Source organism: Schistocerca cancellata, chromosome 6, assembly GCF_023864275.1.
Source record: "Schistocerca cancellata isolate TAMUIC-IGC-003103 chromosome 6, iqSchCanc2.1, whole genome shotgun sequence".
Lineage (NCBI taxonomy): Eukaryota > Metazoa > Arthropoda > Insecta > Orthoptera > Acrididae > Schistocerca > Schistocerca cancellata.
In genome coordinates this window covers 333,726,704-333,750,295 of record NC_064631.1, presented here as the reverse complement: position 1 = coordinate 333,750,295, position 23,592 = coordinate 333,726,704, and the positions used below count along the sequence as shown (strand labels likewise).

The following is a 23,592-nucleotide window of genomic DNA, read 5'->3' as shown; positions in this document are numbered from 1 at the left end:
GTCCTCTGCCGGATCCGCATTGGCCATACATGGCTAAGGCATTGTTACCTACTCAATCGCGAGGACCCACCTCAGTGTTGCTGTGACTCCCAAATGACAGTTGTCCACCTATTGCTGGACTGCACACTTTTAGCCACTCTGCGGCAGACTTTTAACTTTCCCAGCACTCTGCCTTCGGTGTTTGGTGACAATGCCTACACAGCAGCCTTAGATTTGTTTTATCAGTGAGAGTGGGTTTTATACTTCTATGTAGGTTTTAGTGCATGTTGTTTGCCCCTCTGTGTCCTCCACCTTAGTGCTTTTAGGGTGGAGGTTTTAATGTGTTGCAGAGTGGTTGGCTCTCTCTTTTTTTATTCTCGTGGGGCCAGCCACTGTAATCTGCTTTCATCTTTTACTCTCTTCTGTTTCTAGTGTCTTGTTTTCTTGTCCTGTTTTGTTCCTTTTAGTGTTCGTAGCTTGCCCTTCGTTCTTGTGGCTTTTCCTTTCTTTCCATTTTGTGTTATATGTTTCGTCCGTATTATTCTCACACTTGTGGCATTGTTTTATTAGTAACAAGGGACCAGTGACTTCGTAGTTTGGTCCATTTTCCTGCCTTTAAACGAACCAACCAACCAACATCTGGAGCTCATCCCTTGCTTTCAGCATTGCCATTCAGGAAACATGGTCTCCAGCAATGTAGACCCCACCCTTTGTGGCTACCATTGATATTTTAAGAATTGCAATATGATAAGGTGTTTGTTGGAGTTTTCACATGTTCTGGACTCTGTATATAGCGAATTTGTGCCTCTTGGTACAAAATGCTTTCACCTCCACTGTTGGTGTCGGCTCCCTGCTACATGCAGGCTTTGATTTGGCAATCCAGAGTGCAACAGCAGCCATTCCAGCTGACTTAGTGATCTGCTGTTCTTCAGGGTTTCTCTCCCTTCCTCCCCCCCCCCCCCCCTTCCTTCCTCTCAGAAAATAGTACCTTGGTGGACCTTAGAAATTGCTGAGGCCATTAGAGATTGCAGGTGGGGCTCTTAGATATCGATAGAGTACCCATTGCCTTTAAATGGCTCCTTGACTGGGTCTGCCACTTAATAAATTGAAGGAAGCAGAGCTGCTGAGTACAGTGTGTTTCAACCATTTGACCATGTACACTTCTTTTCAGGTTTGGGCAATGGTTAGCTGCCTCTACAGGTACGTCATCTGGAGGTGTAGCTGATATTTACTTGAATGATGTTTCCACTGACCCATATGCTGTCTCTGAACATTTTGCTCTCCATTGTGCTCAAACATGTCTGAACTGTGTGTGCCTTTTGTGGATGGAACGAGTGCTCTAACCTCACTACATGCTACCAGGAACCCTGTAATACAAGAATCAGTGAGTGGGAATTTTTTGAGGCTCTAGCCCTTTGCCCTGATCCAGCCTTAGGGACAGACTGCATCCACAACCAACTGTTCAAACACCTATCAGTGGATTGTCAGTGTCATCTTCTATCTCCAACCACATCTGGAGTGAGAATATGTTCCTGTCTGAATGGTGAGACAGCATCATCCCAGTACTGAAACAGGTAAGCATCCCCTATAGATGGACAGCTATTGTCCAATTAGTATCTCCAATCTTATCAATTACTATCTCTGATGTTATCAATAAGTTGCTCAGATGCATGGTGAGCCAGCAACGCTTCTGGGTCCTTGAGTCTCAGGTCTTTCTGGCTTCATTCCAGGGCAGTATTTGCCAAGGCCATTCCACTGCTGCTGATTTCATTTGCCTTGAGTCTGCCATATAGACAGCTTTTGACTGATGTCAACTCCTTATTGCTGTCTTCTTCGGCCTACAAAAGGCTGACACCACTAGATGACACCACGTACTTGCTACTTTATGCGAGTGGGGTCTCCAGGGTCCATTCCCAATATTTGTCCAGACTGTCTTGTTGCACCATATTTTCTGGGTTAAAGTTTGTGCTTCCTATAGTACCCTGTCCCAATATAAAAGAGAATGGGGTCTCACAGGGCTCTGTATTAAGTGTCCCTCTCTTCCTAGTGGCCATCAATGGCCTAGCAGCAGCTGTGGGATCTTCAGTATCACCCTCCTTGTACACTGATTGTTGCTTTTACTATTGCTCCTCTAGTGCTGGTGTTGAATGCAAACTGCAGGGTGCTGTTTGAAAGGTGGACTCTCATGCATGACTTTAAGCTTTCAGCCATTAAGACTAAAGTCACGCACTTCTGTTGACATTGTGCTGTTTGGCCACACCCAGAACTTTCTCTCAACAACCAATTACTCCATGTGCTGCACTTACATTTTGGGGAGTGGTCTTCGATGCCCAGCTGATGTGGCTTACCCATATTGAGCAATGGTGCTGGCAACACCTTAATACATTTCACTGCCTCAGTAACAGCAGCCGGGACATAGACTGCACTACCTTTCTGCAGCTTTACAAAGCCCTGATTCTTTCCCATCTTGATTATGGGAGTCTGGCATATGTTTCAGCATCACTCCCAGCATCATGGTTACTGGAGAAGATATACCACTTTGGAGTCCAACGTGCAACAGGAGCCTTTCGAGCTGCCCTACTACTACTACTACTACTACTACTACTACAGATCCAGAACTGGGTCACAACTGCACTTGGGCTACAGTGGGTCATTTCTGAGCTCAGTTCTCCATGTCACCTCTTGTCAGGGAGCAATCCTGTATGTCCCCATGGCATGTACCCTGACCTCAGATGTCTGTTTATTAGGCCAAAGGATTCAGTTGACCATGTAGTTTTTTGCCACCTGTTCCTGGCTGTCCTCGATGCTTCTGGGTTCGGAAGTAGTATACATTTAACTCCACAGCCAGTGGACGAACAGGTTTTGCAGACACATGTGTAAGGTGCAGTGATCTAAGCTACGTGGCAAACGGATGCAGTGTCTTCACAGCTGAATTGGTGGTAATCTAATGAGCCCTTAGCCATGCTTGTTCTTTCACCAGCTGTTCCTCTGAGCAGCCTTCAGGCTACAGACCGATTTTACTCTCACCATCCATTAGCCATGACCATCCAGGATCTTCTTCCTGACCTCCAAGCTGGATGACTGGCCATTTTTGTGGAATCCTGGACATGTTGGGTCCTCAGGGAATGAACATGCTAACCGGTGGGCAAAGTTGGCTACCTGAATGCTGATTTTGGAAATGCAGGTCCACAAATGGGACCTTCAGTCAGCTCTATACCATCAGTTGTTGGTCTGGAAATCAGATTTGTTCACCTTGGACTCACCCAAAAGAAGGTCATAAAAGTGACTATGACCACACTTCTTGCAGAGAATCCGCTGTTCTGGTCTCCCCCCCCTCCCTCCCTCCCTCGGCACTCACTGATCTTCGGCGGGTTTGTGCTTGGGTGCTTGGCTACCACGCGACTCCAGCCTTTGCAGCATCTTTTCCTTTCCATGCTCTTGCTATTTTCTTTCCCCACCTTAGGAACACACATTGTGTTTCTGGGAATGTTTGGCACTGTCGGTAGCTGACTTTTTATGTCTTACCACTGTTTCATTCCTTTTCCCCTTCTTTGTTCATCTTCTATCCTTCCTCCACTTTGGCATTTGAGGCTTCTCCTTGTCTTCCTCCTTCTGCACTCTTGAAGGCTGGCCCTCCTGTCTGATGTGTAATAGGTGACTAGGTAATGTAATTCCCAGTCCTGGTGGACAGGTAGGGCTCACACTTGTCCCCTGGTACAGCAGGCCAGGTCCAGGGAGGGGTGATAGCCTGAGTTGCCACATTCCCAAATTGCCGATTGGTTCATCTGTCAGGTGTTCAAAGGTGCGACCTTGAACAATCGCATAAGGCGGGAGTGTCTCCTTGTGAAGGAGGTCCCTCCAGTTGGAAGGAGCATGCCATTGGAGACACTGGTAATCACGGGAATTTTCTCACAATGATCCAATCATCTTCAAAATCCGTCTCTACAAAACTTAAACGGAATGAGACTAATGATTCAAAGACCCTCTCAGCTGCACCACGGTTTGTGGTTTTCCATACTGGAAAAGGTCAGTCCTTTGCAATGGCGAATCAGTTTATTATTCAGAAAGGTGATGAAATTGCTGGCCCTGTGAAATACTGTGCGCATTCATGGAATGGCACTTTGCTTTTGGAGACTAGTTCTGATTCTCAAGCACTACTACTGCTTGCCGCTTTGCTTCCTCACGGCTAACCTGTTTGTGTCAGGGCCCATAGAACTCTAAATTCTTCCTATAGTTTTACACTAGGCTGCTCGACGGTCTGACAGACTGAAATCCAAACTTACCTCTCTGATCAGTCTCATTGTTGTGTATCAGGTGATGAGCAACACAGATGCCTCCTTAGTGCCCACCCGCAATATTTTTCTCATGTTTGATAGTAGTGATGCTGTCAAATATCAAAGCAGATTATGAAGTTATGACAGTCAGATTGTATGTTCCGAACCCGATTCACTGCTACCAGTGTCATTGTTTCAACCACTCTTGAATGTCCTGTTGACACCCAGCCAACTGTGTAATCTGTGGTAGGGATGCGCACGAGGGTGATTGTCCACTTCCTTCTCCCCAATGTATCAGTTGCAATGGCGACCATGCTCCCTCATCTCAAATCTGTCCTGTGTATCTTGAGCGGGATGTCCAGGTGATATGGGTAAAGGAAAAAGTTCCTTACCTGTTCGCTCCCAAGTTACTGCCCAGCCACAGACCCTGCGTTCTAGTCTGGTGCTTGCAGCACTTTTCTTGCTACGTCTCGCTCCGTGAAGAACATTTCCATGCAGACATGCCACCTCAAATTCAGATTTGAGGTTCTGAAATCACCCAGTGTCAAGGTAGCATACCTGGTGCCCCTCCAGCTGTGCAGCAAATCATCACACTTGGCCCTCACAGGGCAAAGTCACCAGCTATACAACTGGCAGGCCGGAAAGAACAGAAGGAATACCCCTGTGAAGACTTCCTAAATCTCTCCAGCCAACCAACACCTGAGTCTTCCTCTGCTAACTGGGGGGGGCTCGAAGTCCAACAAAGGCAAATGGTCTTCTCCTTCACAAACTTGAAGATCCTCTTTGATGGTGTAGCCACAAGTTACCCTCGCCTGGCTGGCCTCCGTGTCACTGGTGCACACCACTAACCATTTTTCAGTGTTGGGCTCATCAGGCTGATACTGGAGGAAGCAGATGCTTCTGCGGACCTCATCAGCAGGATCCTGCTGTCTCTGTTCTGCTGCAGCAAGTCTTCGAAGGCTGGCACTCTGCAGCCGCCAAGGTAACACCCTCGTTCATTTTTTTGTCATTACTCTCCTCCAATGGAGTGTTTACAGCCTTAGATGAAACAGAGGATTTATGGCTGCTTTTAGAATCACAGTGTCCACTTGTACTCTTCCTTCAGGAAACAAAACTGCATCTTTACGGCCACTTTGAGCTTTTTAATTTCTCCCTAATCTGTTTTGACCTCCTGCCTGAGGTCAGCATTCCATCTCCTGGGGAGTCATGCTGCTCGTACAGGATGACATTAATAATAAACCCATCTCCCTGACCACCATCTTCAGGTTTTTGAAGTTCCTTTCCCCCCCTCATTTGGCCTTTTCACTTTTTACCATTCACATCCCTCCATTGTCACCAGGATTGACTTCCTCCAGCTTATTGGGTAGCTACCTCACCTATTCCTGCTGCTCGGTGACTTTAATGTGATCCATCCCATTTGGGGTTCTCCCAGAACCTGTCAGAGTTGCCCTGACCTTCTTAATCACCTAAACCTCTTCTGCCTTAACACAGGACCTGTCTCGTTGAGCAGCATTTTCAGTGATGTCTTGATTGTCTTTACTTGTGGAACATACAGTGGCTTTCTTTTTTCCACTGACAACTGTTTGTATGAATTTCTGGTGGTGCAATTGGTTTCTTCCGGCGTCTTTACATCTTGGACCTGTTGCTCTTCCGTTCATTGAAACTACGAAATACCTGAGATTCCTGCTTGATAAGAAACTTTCTAGGTCCTCCCATGTGTCTTACCTGGCAGCCTGCTGTGTACAGTTTCTGTCAGTGTCCTGAATGGTACTTCCTGGGGTGCTGATTGAACCACCCTCTGTTTTTACTAGTCTCTTGTCTGTACAAGACTCTACTATGGGTGCTTTGTTTATGCATCTGCACGTCCATCTCTTATGCTGCCTCAGTACTAGCCACCATTGTGGCATCTGTTTGACCGTGGGCTCCTTTTACACTAGTCGCATTCTGTCTGTGCTCTGAAGCTGCTGAACTCACTGTCCTACTGCCATGACTTTCTCCTCAGTAGGTACGCATGCAATTTGTCTGCCATGTGTGGCCACCTGTCTTACGCCTCCTTTGATTCCTTTGATCATCAGTATGTTGCACGGTACTAACGTGTAGTCGTTTTCAATTTTTCTGACTTTGTGTTCTATAATTTTGACTAGGGCACGCGTGATCCCAGTTGTCTGTGCCCTAAAGCAAAAACAAAAACCAAAACCAAACCAAATAAATGGTCCCTCAATGTCCTATGTGTCCTCAATAGTACTTCCTGCTGTGTAGATCAAACCACCCTCCTCCATTTGTACTGTTCCCTTGCCTGTTCAAAAGTAGACTATGAATGCTATGTTCATGCATCAGCATGTCTGTCCCTCTTAAATCATCTCTATACCATCCACCATCGTGACATCCATTTGGCCACTTGATGCCTTTCACACCAGCCCAGTGGAGAGTCTGTAGGCAGAAGCTGCTGCACTACTGCTGTCCTAATGCCAGCAGATATGCATGCTGTCTGTTTGCCATGCATGGCCATCAATCATATGCCTCCTTCAACTCCTCGTCTATCATCGGTATGAAGCACATCCCTCTTCTGTTACCTTCTAGAGTTTGCTTTTGGCTCTTGCTCTGGCAGATTAGCTTCACACTCCCTTCAACTTTTCCCAGTGGGTGTGAACCCTTCACCACTTTGGCTTTCTGTGGTGGCCAGTGTTCACCTTTGCCTTCATTCGCTTTTTAAGGACGCTACACCAGCCTCGCTATGTTGCCTTCAGTTTCACTGCCTTTGCATGGAACCTCAGGCTGACCGTGGTGATGGGTGTGCCTTCGTCGTTTGTTTGTTTGTTGGCTTCCGGTGCACTGCTCAGTATTTGCAGCAGAGCACCCTGTATCAGGCCGTGCACTACATCTGGCAACACAGGCGTTTCAATTGTCATCTGCTCAGATTCTCTCAGAACCCATCAAAGCCTCTGTTTGCTATATACCATCCATACCTTTGTGCAGTGGGCCCAGGAAAACTTTCACTTGCTCCCTGTTTATGGAGCCACTGTGATATGAGTTCAGGGTCAGACTTTTTGTGGAACCTCAGAAATATCTTTTGCTAACACACAACACTGGCAACTGTTGTTGCACATAGCTCTTTAGACACTCAAATTTCTTCTAATACAGCCTGTATGCAGTTCTGGTGCAACCACCTTATTTTCTCAAACTTCTATGATCAAACTAGGTGGGGCCTTTCCTGTCCTTAACGTTGTGGCAGCCAAGTCGGAGTAGAACTTTGTGTGCAATGCTGTTTCCAAAAGACAGCACTAAAGTACAGCTTGGGGCAAGATTTTCTTGAAGTGTGAGCCCTCAGGGTCAGCATTAGTTTTCTGAGTAAGTGCTTGGTGACAACAGGATTCCTGACCTTGGGACTAGTAAGTGCTGCCAGTCCTGTCACCATAAGCCCTTGGCATGCTTAGTGACCACTGTGTGGCACATGTTGTGCAATGGTGTTTCACAGAGACCAGTAATCTTGGCTTCAACTGCTGGAGTTGCAAGGATGGAAAAAACCTCTATAAAAAGCTCCTCATGCTGCACTGTGTGGCTTTTGTGGAGGAATGGGTGGCAGTGTGCAACCTCTGGGAGACCTTAAACACCTCAATTGTATGTTCTGTGCTCGTTGGCGGTTTTCTGCATGGCTGCCACAGGGCACCAGCCTTTGCAGGATCTTTTCCCTTCTGTTCTGCATGTCTATCCTCTTATTATTTTTACCCTTCCTCGGGAACATGTCTGGGATGTTTTTGGAAATGTTCTGAATATTCAGTAGCCAATATCAGAACAGCCTCTCCACAGTTTTTTGTCCCTTTCTTCTTTCTCTGTTCCTCTTCTCCTGACTTCCTCCGCTTTGGTGTTCGAGGTGTCTCTCTTCTTCCTCCCCGTGTGCTCTTCTTGCAGGCCAGCCCACATGCCTGACACATAACAAGTGACAGGTAGCATTCACACACACTCCCTGGTACAGGCCAGGCCCAGGGAGGAGTGATTGCCTGAGCTGCTACCTTCCCAAATTGCAGATTGGTCCCTCGGTCATGTGTTCGGGACGTTTGACCTGAGGGGTGAACAACCACCTAAGGTGTGTGTGCTCCTTCTGAGGGGTGGCCCACAGTTGGAAGGAACATGCCATCGAGGGTGCTGGCATTCATGAGGGATTTTCTCGCAGTGAGCCAATTATCTTCAGTCAACGTCTACGAAACGTAAACGGAATGAGGCTAACGATTAAGACCCTCCCAGCTGTACCATGGTTCCTCATGGTTTCGTGTAATGAAGGTGGTCAGACCTTTGCTATGGTAAATCCGTTTATTATTGAGAAAGGTGTTGAAGCAACTGCTGCCCCTGTGAAGTTCTGCTCTCATTTACAGAATGGCACTTGGCTTTTTGAGACTGCTTCTGATTCTCAAGCACAACTACTGCTTGCAGCTTTGCTCCTCCACAGCTATCCTGTCCGTGTTGAGGCTCATCAAACACTGTATCTTTTCACGGTGATATTTACACTAGACTGGTTGGTCTGACTGAGGCAGACATCCAAACATACCTCGCTGATCACTGTCACTCTGGTCCATTGGGTGATGAAAAAGGTAGTTGCATCCTTAGTGTCCCCACACTCTCTTCTTATCACTTCTGATAGTGGTGCTTCTGTCAAAGATCAAAGCGAGGTATGAACTTATCAAAGTCCAACCATACATTCTGAACCTGATGTGCTGCTACCAATTTCATTGTTACCACACTCGAATGTCTTGTTGACACCTGGCCAAATGTGTAGACACCTGGCCAAATGTGTAACCTATGGTAGGGATGCTCACGAAGGCAATTGTCCACCTAAGTCTCCCTGCTGTGTCTACTACAATGGCGACCATGCTGCCGCCTTCTGAGTGTGTTCTGTGTATCTTGATGAGCAGGCTTTGCAGGAGATATGGGTGAAGGAGAAAGTGCCTTACCCAGTGGCTCACAAGTTGTTGGATACTAGGAAACTGAGTTCTACCATCTGATACTTACAGTATTATTCGTGCTGCACCTTGCTCCATGAGGGACATGGCCATGCATACATGTGGCCTCAAATTCAGTACCATGGTCGTGAAATCACCTGGAGTCATGGTAGCATTCCCGTCTCCTCCTCCAGCTGTGCAACAAGCCACCAAATTTTCCCTTCTTGGGGTAGTCACATTCTACACAACTGGCAGGCCAGAATGGACAGGAGTACTCCAGGAAGACTGCCAACATCCCTCCAGCCAACAAATAGTCTTCCTCCACCAACTGGAAAGGCTCAAAGAAGACAAAGGCAAATGGTCTTCTCCTTTGCCGACTTGGAGATACTCTTAGACTGTCACCATGTGATACTCTCACCCGGCCGACCTCCATGTTGCTGTTGGGCACCGCCAACTGCTTTTCTGCCCTTGACTCTGCAGACTGATAGGAGCAGAATGCTCATGCTTCTGTAGACCTCTTGGAGCAGGATCCTCCAATATCTGCACTGTGTAACAGTGAGTCTAGTCTTCGAAGGCTGGCATTCGGCAGCTGCCAAGTGGACACACCTTCATTTTTTCCCTCCTCCCCTTTTCTCGTCACGACTCTCCTCCAGTTGAGCTTTCCTAGCCTTTGATCCAACAAAGAGGTCTTACGGCTGCTCTTAGAATTGCTCCATCAGCTTGTTCTATGCCCCAGGGAACAAAATTGTGTCCTAACAACAGCTTCAAGCCCTTGCATTTCTTCCCGATCTGCTTTGATCTTCCCCTGATGTCGCCAATCCATCTCGTGAGGGAGTCTTACTATTCATGTGGGATCATGAGTTAAGCCATCTCCCTGACTACCCAGCTTCAAGCTGTTCCTGTCCGCATTTTCCTTCCACACTGCATTTTCCCTTTGCCCTTGTGACATCAAATGGAGGGATGTAAATGGTACAGAGTTCTTCCACCTTATTGGGCAACTCCCTCACCTGTCTCTGCTGCTTCATGACGTCAACCACATCATCCCCTTTGGGGTTCTCCCAGAACCTGTCAGAGGTGCCCTCTTCGCTGACCTTCTCAATCACTGTAATCTCATCTCCCTTAACACAGGAGCACCCACGTTCCTTTCAGACTCTGCTCACACCTGTTCCCATTTGAACCTCTCCTTCTGCACTGCCCAACTTGCTCATCTCGATGGTCCGTTCTGACATGTCCGCAAGCGATCATTTACCGTGTGCTATCAGATTGCTGAATCCTACCCCACCCATGTGCTCCGTTACACGCCTCTGAATCGGGCACTGTCCCTTTATACAGAGCTTTATACGTAGCCTCTTACTCTGGTGCGAGGATGACCCATTCTGTGATGCAAGTGACTTGCAAATCGCTGTACACCATATTTGAAGTGAATTTCGGTGGTAATCTCCCCTCTGTTTTAGCTGATTAGGTGTGCCCAATGTTTTAAGGTGTTTTGATGTCTAGACTGAGTCGTCATTTAGGCTGGAAGTTTGTCTGGCAGATTGGCTGGCTCATCCTTGCTCTTCCTGTGATCGGCCCCCGACGATCTGCTATGTTGGTTTAATTTCTCCTATTTTCTCCTATTTCTTTTAATCTTGACATGATACCTTTTGGTGATTGTGTGGGTGCACGCAAGGTTTGCCACGATTTTGTTACTTTTAATTTCTGTTGCTGTGCTGTACTTCTTTGTGTATTTTGCTGCAACTCGTGTCTACTCTTGTCCGGGCTAAAGACCTTGTCGCGCAAACCACTGCCCACATCCATCGACGCGCGAGCCACCTTACCGCCCGAAAACTGAACTTATTTCGCATGAGAATGTACGGACGTCTTGGTACCTGTCGTTTAACAGGTTCTGCCTTCTGTTTAAATTTCCAGAAGTATTTCGAAGAAATCATTAGAGCACGTAACAGCAGCTTTCACGAATGGCTCAGCCCATGTGTGATTGCGTTGGCGTAATTTCGTGTGTGTACTCATTAGATTTCGCAGTTTGCCGTAGTTTCGCTACAAATACTTGTCGTTTGTTGACTGATCAAGAAATTTTGGAAGCTCAAGAGGAAGAAATTGCTTAGTAATATACCTCGATTTTTCGGAAGGATAATTATTAGAACATGGCGTTATTTTAAAATTTGCAATCCATCAAAGAACTGGAGTCTTGAAGCTTGGTCTTTTGTTGTATGTATTACTCTTGAAGATACAGCAACGTGCCAGTAACTTTTTAAATAATGGCATAAATGGCTGGTTTTCTAGGCACGAAATTCTTCGCAGTAGCTGTGTTGCTTCTGGAACGCACATTTATTCAAAGCGGAATGCACGAAAAATTTAAACGTTGCCCAGTTTCTCCATGCCCATCTCATAGAAGAAAACAGTTGCTTGCGTCATACATCGCCTGCTTCCATGCCTCGCCCGACTACCCAAACCGCAGGCTCCTTAAAAACATCTTCTGCACTCCCCTCCCCACGACGGCGGCCTAGGTCGGGTCTCCAGACCGCGGTCCGCGTTCGTTCCCTTCTCTCGTCACTAGAGTCCTTTCCACTTCCTCTATCCTTCCGGCCCTCTTCTTCTACCCGTCCTTGGTCCCTCCCTCGCTTGCGGCTTTGCTTGGATTTGTCCCGCGACTAAGTCCTCCGTTCCACCTGTGTCTCAGGTAACCGGCATAATTTCTCTTCGAAAATTTAAATTTGTGCGGTATTGCAGCCAGGCATTGTATGAAGTTAGTCTAATAACCAGCTAGAAAGAGGCCATTACCATTGCCTGTTACAGATATTTATCCTGTACTGATTCACATGTATAGCCATTCGATAAGTTCCATTCATGTGCTTGTTGTAATAAAGGGATGAAGCGTCCAGGAAAGTTAAGCATGTCTTCTTGACTGCTGAGGCTATCATTCAACATTAGACACTAGATTATCAGTTTTGATGATGCAGAAAGAACTCAGATTATTTCACCATTTACACAAAGATAATTTTCTTTTTGTGTGGCAAAATTAGCACCTCTTCCAACCTTCTGCCACATTCAGATAGGCGCAATTTTGGGTGAAACTACTTTCTCACAGTTCCAGTTCACCAGAATGAAAGCAAATTAAAAAGCAATTGATGTACTAGAATCCGGCGTAAAAATTAAGTGCTGTCTTAGTGCTTAGCATTACTTTTACGTAACGCTGAAACTGTATCGTGTCCCTGTGGTACAAGTGTTGCGTAAATTTAAATAAACGGCATATGATTGTTGAATTAAGGAGCTATTTACAGTTCTTAAACCTGAATTACGAAAATGACTCGATATTCAAGCCGTAGGAACATGTATAAATTCAATTTCCAATTGTCTCTAGTAAGACTGCTTCTCGCAGCAACGAACAGAGGAACTAAAGAACAAATGTTTAACAATCCTTAAGTATGCATTACAAGATTGAGCTCATTGTTCAACAATCAGGAAATACCTAATCTTGTCGCATATACCGTTAACGCTGGATGCTAATAGGTTAAACAACGGCTACGCAGATCTATACGAGTAAATCGATCTGCGTGGCGTTTGTTGAACAGACAGTCTGAGAGGGACGGAAGTTAACAGCAAAGCATCTGCGAAATCCGGAAGGTGTGTGTGTGTGTGTGTGTGTGTGTGTGTGTGTGTGTGGTAAACTGAACTAAGCTTATTTACAACTTTCGCTTCTGAGATCTGGCGAAGTCGCTGCTTGTGACATACAGAATTTAAGCACAGCCTTCACTGAAATCAGTTATTTCGGGTTGTTCCCGTGGTATTTAGTATGAAGTAACCCTGCTGCAGGCCGTCTGCAAACTGCCTGTGGTCTGTGCTATAGGCTGTCCGAAAAATATTGCATTGCCAGTAGACTTCATTGTCAGTCGTTTCATTGTTCACCGTATATGTTCGTTACGTACAACACGGGCGAGAAAGAGGAAAACTCAAGTTTCGGTAAAGTGACATTGACCAAAGTTTTCCTGCAAGTCGTTGATACAGATGTTGACCAGCGTTTGAAAGTCTTTCAGAAGTTGTCAGTCGCTGTGCGGCACAAGTGTTGGATAAATACTTTCTTCAGCTGCGGACAGATGGATCCTAAGAGTACTTTTTAAATAACTTGCGTTCGTAGGCATTCTTCTTAACATGTTTATATCTCACTCCAGACAAATGTGGCCTCTTATGTTGTGGAATTCGTAGACAATAGGTAATTTTCACTTCATTCGTGCACCTCAATTCCTAAATAAACTCCGTGACATCCTTAATGGCTCTTGAACAGGTTAGTGCCTCTTGAAAGATCTATGATCCTGAATAGAGTACCCAAGAGTGGCTACAGCAGAGAGATTCTTTTTCAGCATGTAGCATTCGTTTAATTTCTGTGGTTATAGGTTACAAACTTTTCACCACAAGCTTCGCGAGTAATTATCTCAATTGATGGAATATCTCACACTTTACTTAAATCAGGCATTTGTTTTGCATTGAACATTTCTGCTGGTGTACTGATGTGGCAGTTTATTGATTGCAAGGCGCAGGTTTTTAAAAAAAATCTGTCATATTAAAATGTTGCATTTCAACAAGTGGAAACATCGTGAATCAACACCGGATTTTTTTGCTTTAACTGGTCACTAGAGGCAACATATTGTTTTGAAACATGTTGCTATTCTTTTAACTACTGCTATTAATTCAGGAAAATTACGCGTTTTTTTAAACTGATTTTTGTGTCGCCAAATTCAGCTTGGGTCATAGCAGTGGCAGTATGGTATTGTGTTAAATCATAAACTCTAACGTTATAGACTCTGTTCCTTATTAGAAAACAAGTCACCCTCAAACGCGTGTCCGTCCAGTGTCTGATGATAGAAAAACTAATTTTCTGAAGTTTTTCTTTATAGTGTTCTGCAGTATCACACTTGGTTTGTAACATTCGTTCATTAGTATATCGTAAAGGTATCTTGGGTAATGGGCAAGCGACTATAATTAAATTCAGAAAACCTTCGTTTTCTAACATTTGAAATTGTTGTAAGAGCTTCCAAATCATGTGCAAAATACTGTTAGTCATCCGAATCCTTTGTGACCCCCATATCAGCGTATTCGGACGTGTTTCGACAACTAGGGCGTGGGGTTGAGTAAGAGAAATGGTTTCTGGCACTGCGTGTATCCCTTCTTTCCCAATCACAAATCACTCGCCGATTCGGATCTTCCGTTAGACATTGCGTAAGGTTTTTTTCTGTTAGATTGATTTAAATAATTGGTTCTTTCCAATTCATTCTGTACTTAATTACATTCTTTGTGAGTTCGAAGATAATTTGGAAGAATAGTTCTTCATTTAGAAGTATTTTTAGTCTATTTTCTTTTGTAGGTATGGATTTATCTATTCCCATGAATATGTAAGACTTAAAGCAGGCTTTGGGCGTGGACATGATGGCAACCATTCGATTTTTGCAAATGTCTGGTCTTCTTGCTGATTACGTACTATATCGTGAGTGCAGCGAACATATGCGCCTGATGAGTGTATCTGCTCGTCGTACTCAAGATTTATTCATATGGATGTGTAGCAAGGATTGACTATGGCGCTCAATTAGACGAACATGGTTTCAGAAATCAAAGCTGGCCGTGAGGGCTGTAATAAAAATTACCTCAAACACCAACAGTATGCATCTTGTGTGTGGTTGTGTGCCTCAATGTCGTGAGTGAGCGTACCGTTTTAGACTGGTGTTTGTTTTGTAGGGAAGTTTGTAAGGGTGTATGAAGTGCAGGAGGCCTTTGGAAGGGGTGTTACAGTCGAAATCGGTGTCTCATTTCGGCAAAACCAAGTACAACAGGGGGAACCTGCGGTGAGATTATGGGTTTGGGGGGCTGTAATTTCAGGTCCAGAATGTGATGCAGTTTTTAAAGTAGTTCCTAATTAACGAAGAAAGTGTTGGTGAAATTATTTGGTCATTTTGCAGAGGGTAGTTATTTCCGACGGTTTTTCTTCAGTCAGTCATATTGCATTCAAATCTTCATCAACTGGGGCTTGTACCAATAGTATAGAAGGTTGTTGGTCAGCCATAAATTCTGTTGTGGGGAAGGGGAAACGACGTACTTAGACATGACAGAGCTATTTAGATGAATATTTATGGAGGCGTAGAGTACCCGATACATATCCCCGTTTAAGTGTTTCATACAGCAAATGTATCCTCCAAGATTTGTTAATTTCAGGTTGGGGATAGGGTTTGGGGAGGGGGTAACTGATAAAGAAAAAGGTGGGTTTGGTCGGGATTGTTAAAATATTGATTTTGGATTTTTTGGATTAATCCATCATTCGTCATTTACTTCTGTGAATATTTTTTAATTATTTTACTTTATTTCGTTGATGTAAACTTATGGGTTTATATATTTATAGGTATGTGTATGTGGATGTGTTATTTTTCTTGACGTCTTTCAACACAAGCTTTGATTTTTTGCGAAGGATTTTGTGCATGGTAAATTTAGTCTTGTATTTTTATGTTATATTGAATCCGTCTGTTTTGAGCTATTTCTTTGTCGTATTATATTGTTCTGCCTTAAGTGCTGTTAGTCAGCTGCAGTAGGAATACAAATTTTGCAGTTGTTGCACTTTTTCCCCTTTCCTAGTACTAGTATCACTACGATCTTTTCAACTCAAGTCTAGCGCTACTGAAGACGAAAAAGACTGAGATATTAAAATCTGTATCCCAAACTTCAGTCGACGTATACAAGCCAACTAAGTACGGGATACTCGTGCTAGCTTGATGAAAAAAGCTACGTACGTAACATTGGTATCATTTACGTATATAGGTCAACCGAAGAAAAGGATACAAATGGAATGTCTCTATTTTTCGCCTAACCTAACACTAGTATCCTATTCTTCAGGTGACCTACATAGCTCAACTGAAGAATGGGATACAAAATTTATTGTCCGTTTTTGGCGTCACAAGACTATCATAATTTTCAGTCAATAGTATTCGTATCGAAGGCAAAAATTGCATCCCATACTTCAATTTACCCATAGAGATCAATTGAAATATGGGATACAAATTTTGCCTTTTTTCCGCCTTCGCGACGTTCAACTCACGTACAGGATGCCAGTGTTACCAATAGGAATGAACAATGATGCTAATGAAAACGAAGAAATCGACGTACGTTAAATTTATATCCCATACTGCAGCTAATCCATACAGATCGACGGAAGTTAAGGATACAGCTCATATGTTGACGGAGGTATTTCATGCTAACGTTACTTCCATCGTTTTTTTCTTTTTTGCACAAGAACTAAGACTCGAACAAGCGATATCCTTAACGTTATGTTCAAAATCTTAATGCACGTGAAGTATGTCTACCATCTTTCTCTCTCCTCCGTTCCTTTGTATACGAACACCCGTCTTTGATGTTAAATTTGTGTTAAAAAGCGTCTAACAAATTCTGACGTCATTCGTCAAAGCAGACGGGTTGTATCCCGTTCTTCAGTAGTCCCCACTTTTCGATGGCATCTTTAAAAGCTAATAAATTAAAAATTATTCGCTACAGTTATTTACCACCGCATAAAACAAATTAACGGTTTTAGACAATATTTCATAACCGTGCAATACAAAAGGCGTTTAGCATTAAATTCACCTGCATCGAAAGCCGTGTACACCGAAAACAAGCCCTTGCTGTGACGCAAAACAAGAGTATATTTACTCTTGGACGATTCAAGCAGTTTCCTCACATCATAACTTCAAAAAGTAACAAGAAATAATATAATAAGCAAATTAATGGTAAAATGACTGTTTAGTGCAAAAGAGTGTACTGATAAAGTTAAATATAAATATCGATTTTTCCCCCACTAAACATCGATGTATAAGATAGGTGAATGTCGATCATTCGTCCAACAATTTTGAGTCACTGTGAATTATAATGCATCCTTTTTTACAATGGCGCCTGGTGTTCTGCAAAGCATTATAACCGCGCCGAGTCTTATCTGGGGTGAGTAGATTAATGGCTACTTTCCCACAGCATCACTTCGTTCATGCAATAGAAGGAATTGATTTTTTCATGGAACCTGGTATCTGCCGACAATGCCACGGCATTCAGGTAGCGGTAATTAAGAATGTAATTAATTGCTGTGTGCTTACTGATAAGGTTAACGTCAGTAATTATTATCGCAAAGGCGCATGTTTACTAGACTAACAGTGATGTAATCTCTCGCCGCACGTAAGCTTGGTTATGCGTCACTTAGATAAAGCAGACTAATAAGTTGACGATCTGTACTTATCTATCTGGTTCCTACATGCCTTCTATTTGATTCTGATCTTACAATTCTACAGCCATTAGTGCTTCACGTAGGCAATGAACATTGTTAGCTCACAGCCTGACAGTTTTTTCTTTTTTTGAGCGTGGTTAACAAATGTTGAGAAATTGTACTTCCCAAAAGGAAGTTAAATTAGGGTGACCCGACGTTCCGTATTTTTCGTGATCGTCCCTTATTGTTTCCCGTTGCCCCGACAAAATAAATAGGACCGTGTATTGTCAGCGTTTTCCATTAGCCTTCCCGTGTATTTTGCAACAGCCTGTCTTTAATGTGTTGCATAACCAGATGGAGAACAAAGTGGTCATACCCAAAGAGTAAATATAATAATATTTCACTAAACCAACTGGAACTATGTCTACCATTTTCAGCTTCCTTCATCTCAAGAGAACAGATGAAAAAAAATTGTAGCTCTTTTCTGCATTTGTGATACTATACCTGGCACTAATGTTCTTTAGCAAGCTCCATTAATTTTTCCTGCTTGGAACATGTGACTTGGAACATCTGGTGAGCTTACCTAGCATCAAAAATACATCCCATTTGCCACTTACAGTAATAAATTTGTTTGTTAATAGTCTTCATTGGTATGCAGCTGGGCTTTGTCCTGATGACACAGTATTTGGATGGCCCAACTGGCTGGCATTTTCGGGTGAGATTGCAGATGCAGTCAAGCCAGAACTAGTCGATGATAGCCACAAATTTTTTGATATACCTTTTTCATCAACGGGATCTTCATTACTACACTGTCAGTTTAAGAAAAATGTGTTTATAACAGAAAATTAATGTTGGCCATTGCTTGCTTCTGGCATGATTGCGCACCTGCAATCTTACCTGAAGATGGTGGCCAGTTGGATTGTCGAAATGTCGTCTGAATGGCTAAATCCAGCTTCATACCTGTGAAGTGCATAAACATTCATTAGCCAGAAAATGTATGTAATCACAATTGCTGTTTGTAATTATATAGTCAGTTTGCAATTGCACCTTCTGCTTCTTTGGTTTTTGCCAGTGCATGTAATAGCTTGTCATATTTGGTATTTCTCTTGAAATTTTTCAGTCAGTTTGCACTAGCTTTCACAAAGAAATTTTCCAATAAATATGAGAAATTGGATGGCCCAGTACTACAGAGTTCCTCAAGTCTTGTTCCTTTCTTGTAGATGTTCTTTCATTGTCTTTGAATTCTTTCTCTTCAACCAAGAGAATCCACTCCTGTGAAGTGATTTAATGTATTTTGGAGCTTCTTAGTGGAGGCAACTGCTTTGGCCTTTGACAGTGGGATTAAATCTGGTTGAGCCCCTTTGTAACTGGTGGGCTCAGAAGACTCAATATCATCAAGAGTGTACTGTCAGTTCAAGGAAAATGTTGTCAGAAAGTTCATGGAAGAAATTGACGGAATTGACTACTAAACATTTCATTCAGTTCCCTGTTGTATGTCATGTTCAGTATCAGCTTCTCATTCTTCACAATAATAAATTTGGTAGTCAGATCATTGTCTCAGGAATTTAATAATCCATCACTGCAGCATCATGGCAAATCAAAAACTATAGAGAACTGTCACAAATATGTACATAAACAGGAAATGGGTAACAGAGATAGTAAATATGCTTCTGAAATATTGGAAGCAGTCTTTATTCCATTGACCTTGTTTGGTTGTAGGATGTGTGTCACAACATTTGAAATGCACAATTGTCAGTGAACCAAAAATGTTAAAACTAATAACAGATATGAACTGTCATCACCATTACATCAGTTGTCACCTCTATAGGTTTTTCTCTGAGCACCTTTAAACCCTAGGACTCAAAGTGCATGGAAAGAGAACGAGCTATGTAGCTGGTGAAAAATATGAACTCTGCCTTTTTTGGCCTGTGAATATTTTTTACTAATTAGATTTTTCATCTCTGGTATAAATATGGCTTTCGGTGCTGTGATTTTTTCCACACCAACATACTATCACAATTAGATCGAATTTCTAGCTGCTGTCACTAATGGACTAGGGAAGAATGAGGGAATGTCCAGAGCAACCCCCCCCCCCCCCCTCCCAATTGAACGGTGTTAAGGAAGCAAGCAAAATAACAAGTTTTCTGATGGTCTTCAGTTGGAAGATTGAGTTGATGCAGCTCCCCACACTAACCCCTGTGCAAGCCTTCCCTCTAATGACAATTTAACCCTCCCCCTTTCCTCAGTCTACCCATACCCCCAGCCCCAGCCTGCACTCCTCCCATTAACAAATTAAAATTCCTTAATGCCTCAGTGTCTCTTATCAACTGATCCTTTCCCCCTTTTTTTCCAGGTTGTTGTTAGCTTTTGGCCCTTTGAGAATTTAAGTGTTTCTTTAAATTTACCCAGAACCAATCTCCATGTCCTTTCTTGCTATGCCAAAAATTTTAATGTGCAATTCATAACCAACAAATTATGGTCTATGTACACATCTGTCCATGGAAATGTTTTGTGGGTTAAAATGTGGTTTTGATACCTTATTATACAGGATCATCAGAAACAGTCCAAAAAGCTTGTAAGAAAAACTTCATACATTGATCCACTTCAGATTAAGTTAGCCAATTATGTCCTAATGCCAGTGCTGACAGAAACGACACTTTTCTTAACAATTACTTCTCAGTACAGTCTACCCTGTAACACCCTTACAAGCTCGTCGGACTCTGACCACCCTGTATAATCGGTCTGAAACCATCTGGTATTTCTAGGTCCTTCTGTTCAATCTATTTTTTCCTTAGTGCTGTTCCACAACTTTACATGTTTTAGACAGTTTTTACTGAGTTCTTTGTGCAGTTGAGAGGAAAACTGGAAAGCAGGACACTACTGTTGAATAACAAAAAGGTTATGATCTGGTTCGTAGCAGTTAAGACAGTAATATTAATCACTAATCACATTTCTGCAGCTGTAATAACTAATGTAATTTGATGTTTGTAGTGTTGTTCAAATTCTAATAATCTTATTAAAGTAAATTTTTGAGAATTAATATCAAAGTATGATTAGTGTAACAGAAAAATATGCAAACTACTTCCTATACAACTTGACAAAATTTGTTATATTATGGAAGAAAGTGTGAATCTGTTGTTAACTGCTGCTAAAATAGCAACAGATCTGTGAAGTAACTAGTTAAAACTGTTCCAAAATACACAAGAACAATTCTTTATTTACTGTAAAATGTGTGAAGAAATCATTAGGTGCCTTACAGTATTTTGTATAAGGTTTCTTGCATGTGCATGGTCAGGTGGTAACCATGAGTTTGAGGGAGTGTTTCAGTTATACATTAATGTGAAGTAGTGCCCAATTGCAAAATCTAACATAAATTTGAGAATCTCGGAGAACTCTCATTTCATTGTATACTAAAAGTAATTTGTGAATTGTTGAGATGGGTTAACTTGAGTGCTAAGTTTTAGGCCTGGGAAAGTGTAAGGATTAACATCCATGCTAAATCACAGACATCATTTGTGTGAGTATTGACTGTTGTTACTAGTTTGTGATCATAGTAATGCAACTTCCCTCTTTTTTTCACACAAAAGATTGCTTGCGACACAGACACATTGGCATTTTACATTATTCTGATATACTTGTGACCTTGTCTACGGAAATGGACAATTTTTAAACGCTTATTTGTGTGGTAAAGTTTAAATTGGGGAATTATGTATTCATATGTAGCTCATAATAAAAAAAATTCTTCCTTCTCTTATTGGATATTCATGTGTTGAAAGCAACTATTAGTGTAGTTGCTAAGGACTGTATAATTTCCAGTTGCCCACAATAAAGTGCTGATAAAGTTACTCACAAATTCCTTGAAAATATGCATTATTTTTTCAGGTCCACAACTTCAACCCATATATGATTTTGAGAATTACAAGGTAATGGAATGGAGGCAACTTAAACTGGTTCTGAAATGTACTAACAGTACGACTGCAAAACTGGAGTGGTAAGTAATTTATATCGGTGAGTGACTTTAAAGAAAAATTAAGATAATTTGCATGATACACTAAAAATTAATTTGCGGTCTTCTGTTCAAGATAGATATGAGATGTTGCATGTACATGAATACCCATGCCATAAATTTTTGTTGCATTTAAACAATGTTTGTTTTCTGCACAGTGTGTGAAAAATTTCTTTTGTGTGGCAATAATAACCAAACCAGAATATATTTTATTGATAATCACACGAGATAAAATTTTTCAAAAAATTGTGAGCATGTTAAGAATCATGGGTGGCCTTAGCGTTCATCACGGGCAAGCAGTGCAGCCTTTTGTTGTAGTTCATCTTAATTGCTGATGGAATTGTGTGTGTAGCCATGAGCTTCGTGATTAACACTGAATTCCAGTAAGGTTGCTGGGAACCTTAATTTCCCAAACTTTTAAGAGTGAAATTCTGAACTGTAGCTCATCTCTTGAAAAACACATCGTCTGTTTCTATGATGTGAACAGTTGTGTAAGGCAGGGAGAGTGGGATTGGTTGTTAAGTGTGTCACATTAACAAAACTTGTTTGTCTTAACTTTAGGCTACATTGTAGGTGTGTTCTGTTACTATAGTCTGTCAGTAAACTGGATAGCAAGCAGAGAAGTTTCCATTCACTATCCCAACTACATCACAAGGAGCACCTACAGGCTGTTTACCAACCAGTGTGCCTTTTTAAATGAGTTGCAATAAGTCCTCACTCGGGTGTGTTTAAATGTATTAACAGATATGGAATAAACAAATTAGTAGCTTATAGCTAATATATATGTACTAAACATTGGAAAGTAATGGAACAGCAAAATTTTTTTACCACATAGAGGTGCTGAGTTGCACACTGGAAAGGCTATTAAACATTTCACCTTTTGGTGCCCACATGTGCAGAATTCCCACTGTGGCCTGACTGCAGAGTCCACAGTGGTGAGTAGCAATCCATCCTTTTGATAATGTTGTTAATTGTCAGCAAAATGTGTGTAAGTCACTGCATGCTGCCACACCACTGCTACACGGGAAACTCAATTCTTACTCATCCTGTGGAGGAGGTAAGGTGCTTATTTGGTAAGTGCCACTTCCTCACCACAAGTGATTCACTCTTCAGTGTAGACAGACTGTATAGTAACATTTTATTAAACCTGTGAAGTGGAGCTTTTTTATTTACTTGTTGTAAGGTAGCAGGTAAGTGACTTGATACTACTTTGGAAGTTCTTGTGTTTCTGAAAATTTCAGTTGGTCATAGTTTTGAAAATATGTAACGGGGATTTATTAGGATAAGACACATGTTCCATAACAATAAATGTGCATATTAGTTGTAGGTCATAGTTTGTTGCAGTTTATCTTAACTCTCACTGTGTAATTCAGTTTTTACCTCTGAAATTTATGTAGAGACATGTACTATCTATGCTGAACTGAATTTGTTTTCAGGCGCAAAGGAGACACAGTAATCAAAGAAAGTGAAAAATACAAACTTGAACCAACTTCTCTGGTGATAGAGAAACCAACAGACGATGAGACTGGAAATTACACTTGTACTGATCTTGCTTCAAATGCAAGTGTTCCATTCATTGTTATCTGTAAGTTTCATTGTGCACTGTAAAAAAATTACAGAAAGTCAATTTTTATATTTTGACTTCTAACTAGGAAACTAAAAATATTTTTGTTACATGAAATTTCCTGTTGTAAAATTTTGAATCAGTACTTTTTGTTGGAAGGATATCAGGTATGAACATGCCAGTAATGTCATGCCAGTAATTTCTTTGCATTTTTGTTATTACGCCTGATAAACCTGTAAATCACAGATCATGTGCTGGTGTAGAATGTTAGTTGATCAGTGATTTAAGAAGTTGTCATTCTACTTTAATGTACGGAGACAAATTGTATTTTTACATTATCAAACCTTCCTATAAACTGAAAGGAGATGGGTCTCTTTCATCCTGCGGTCTGAATTACTTACCCTTCTGTCTTTGGCAATCCTCCCCAACCTATCCCTCTTGCCTCTGAGATAGGAACTAGTAGTTCTGAAAGCTAGTATTGTTTCTTGTCCTTTTCTGTACGTATACAAGTAGTATTAAAAATTATAACCCCCCCCCCTCCCCAAAAGCAAGTACTGGCCATTCTCACACTCATATTTTTTACTGTAAAACATGACCTCCACAAATATTGGACCAAA

The 23,592-nt window shown here is 42.2% G+C and overlaps 1 protein-coding gene across 3 annotated transcripts in view; it reads left to right on the top strand.

Annotated features, from left to right (window-relative positions):
• Positions 1-23,592, top strand: part of LOC126088564 (basigin) — a 72,654-nt gene that overhangs the window by 20,654 nt on the left and 28,408 nt on the right. For 2 of the 3 annotated variants that reach the window (XM_049906754.1, XM_049906752.1), the window contains 2 exons: positions 21,288-21,396; positions 22,848-22,996. In XM_049906754.1, the coding sequence (XP_049762711.1) occupies positions 21,288-21,396; positions 22,848-22,996 (258 nt within the window). Of the gene's footprint in view, positions 1-17,082; positions 17,150-21,287; positions 21,397-22,847; positions 22,997-23,592 lie in introns of those variants that run through there. The other variant, XM_049906755.1, reaches the window with a different exon arrangement.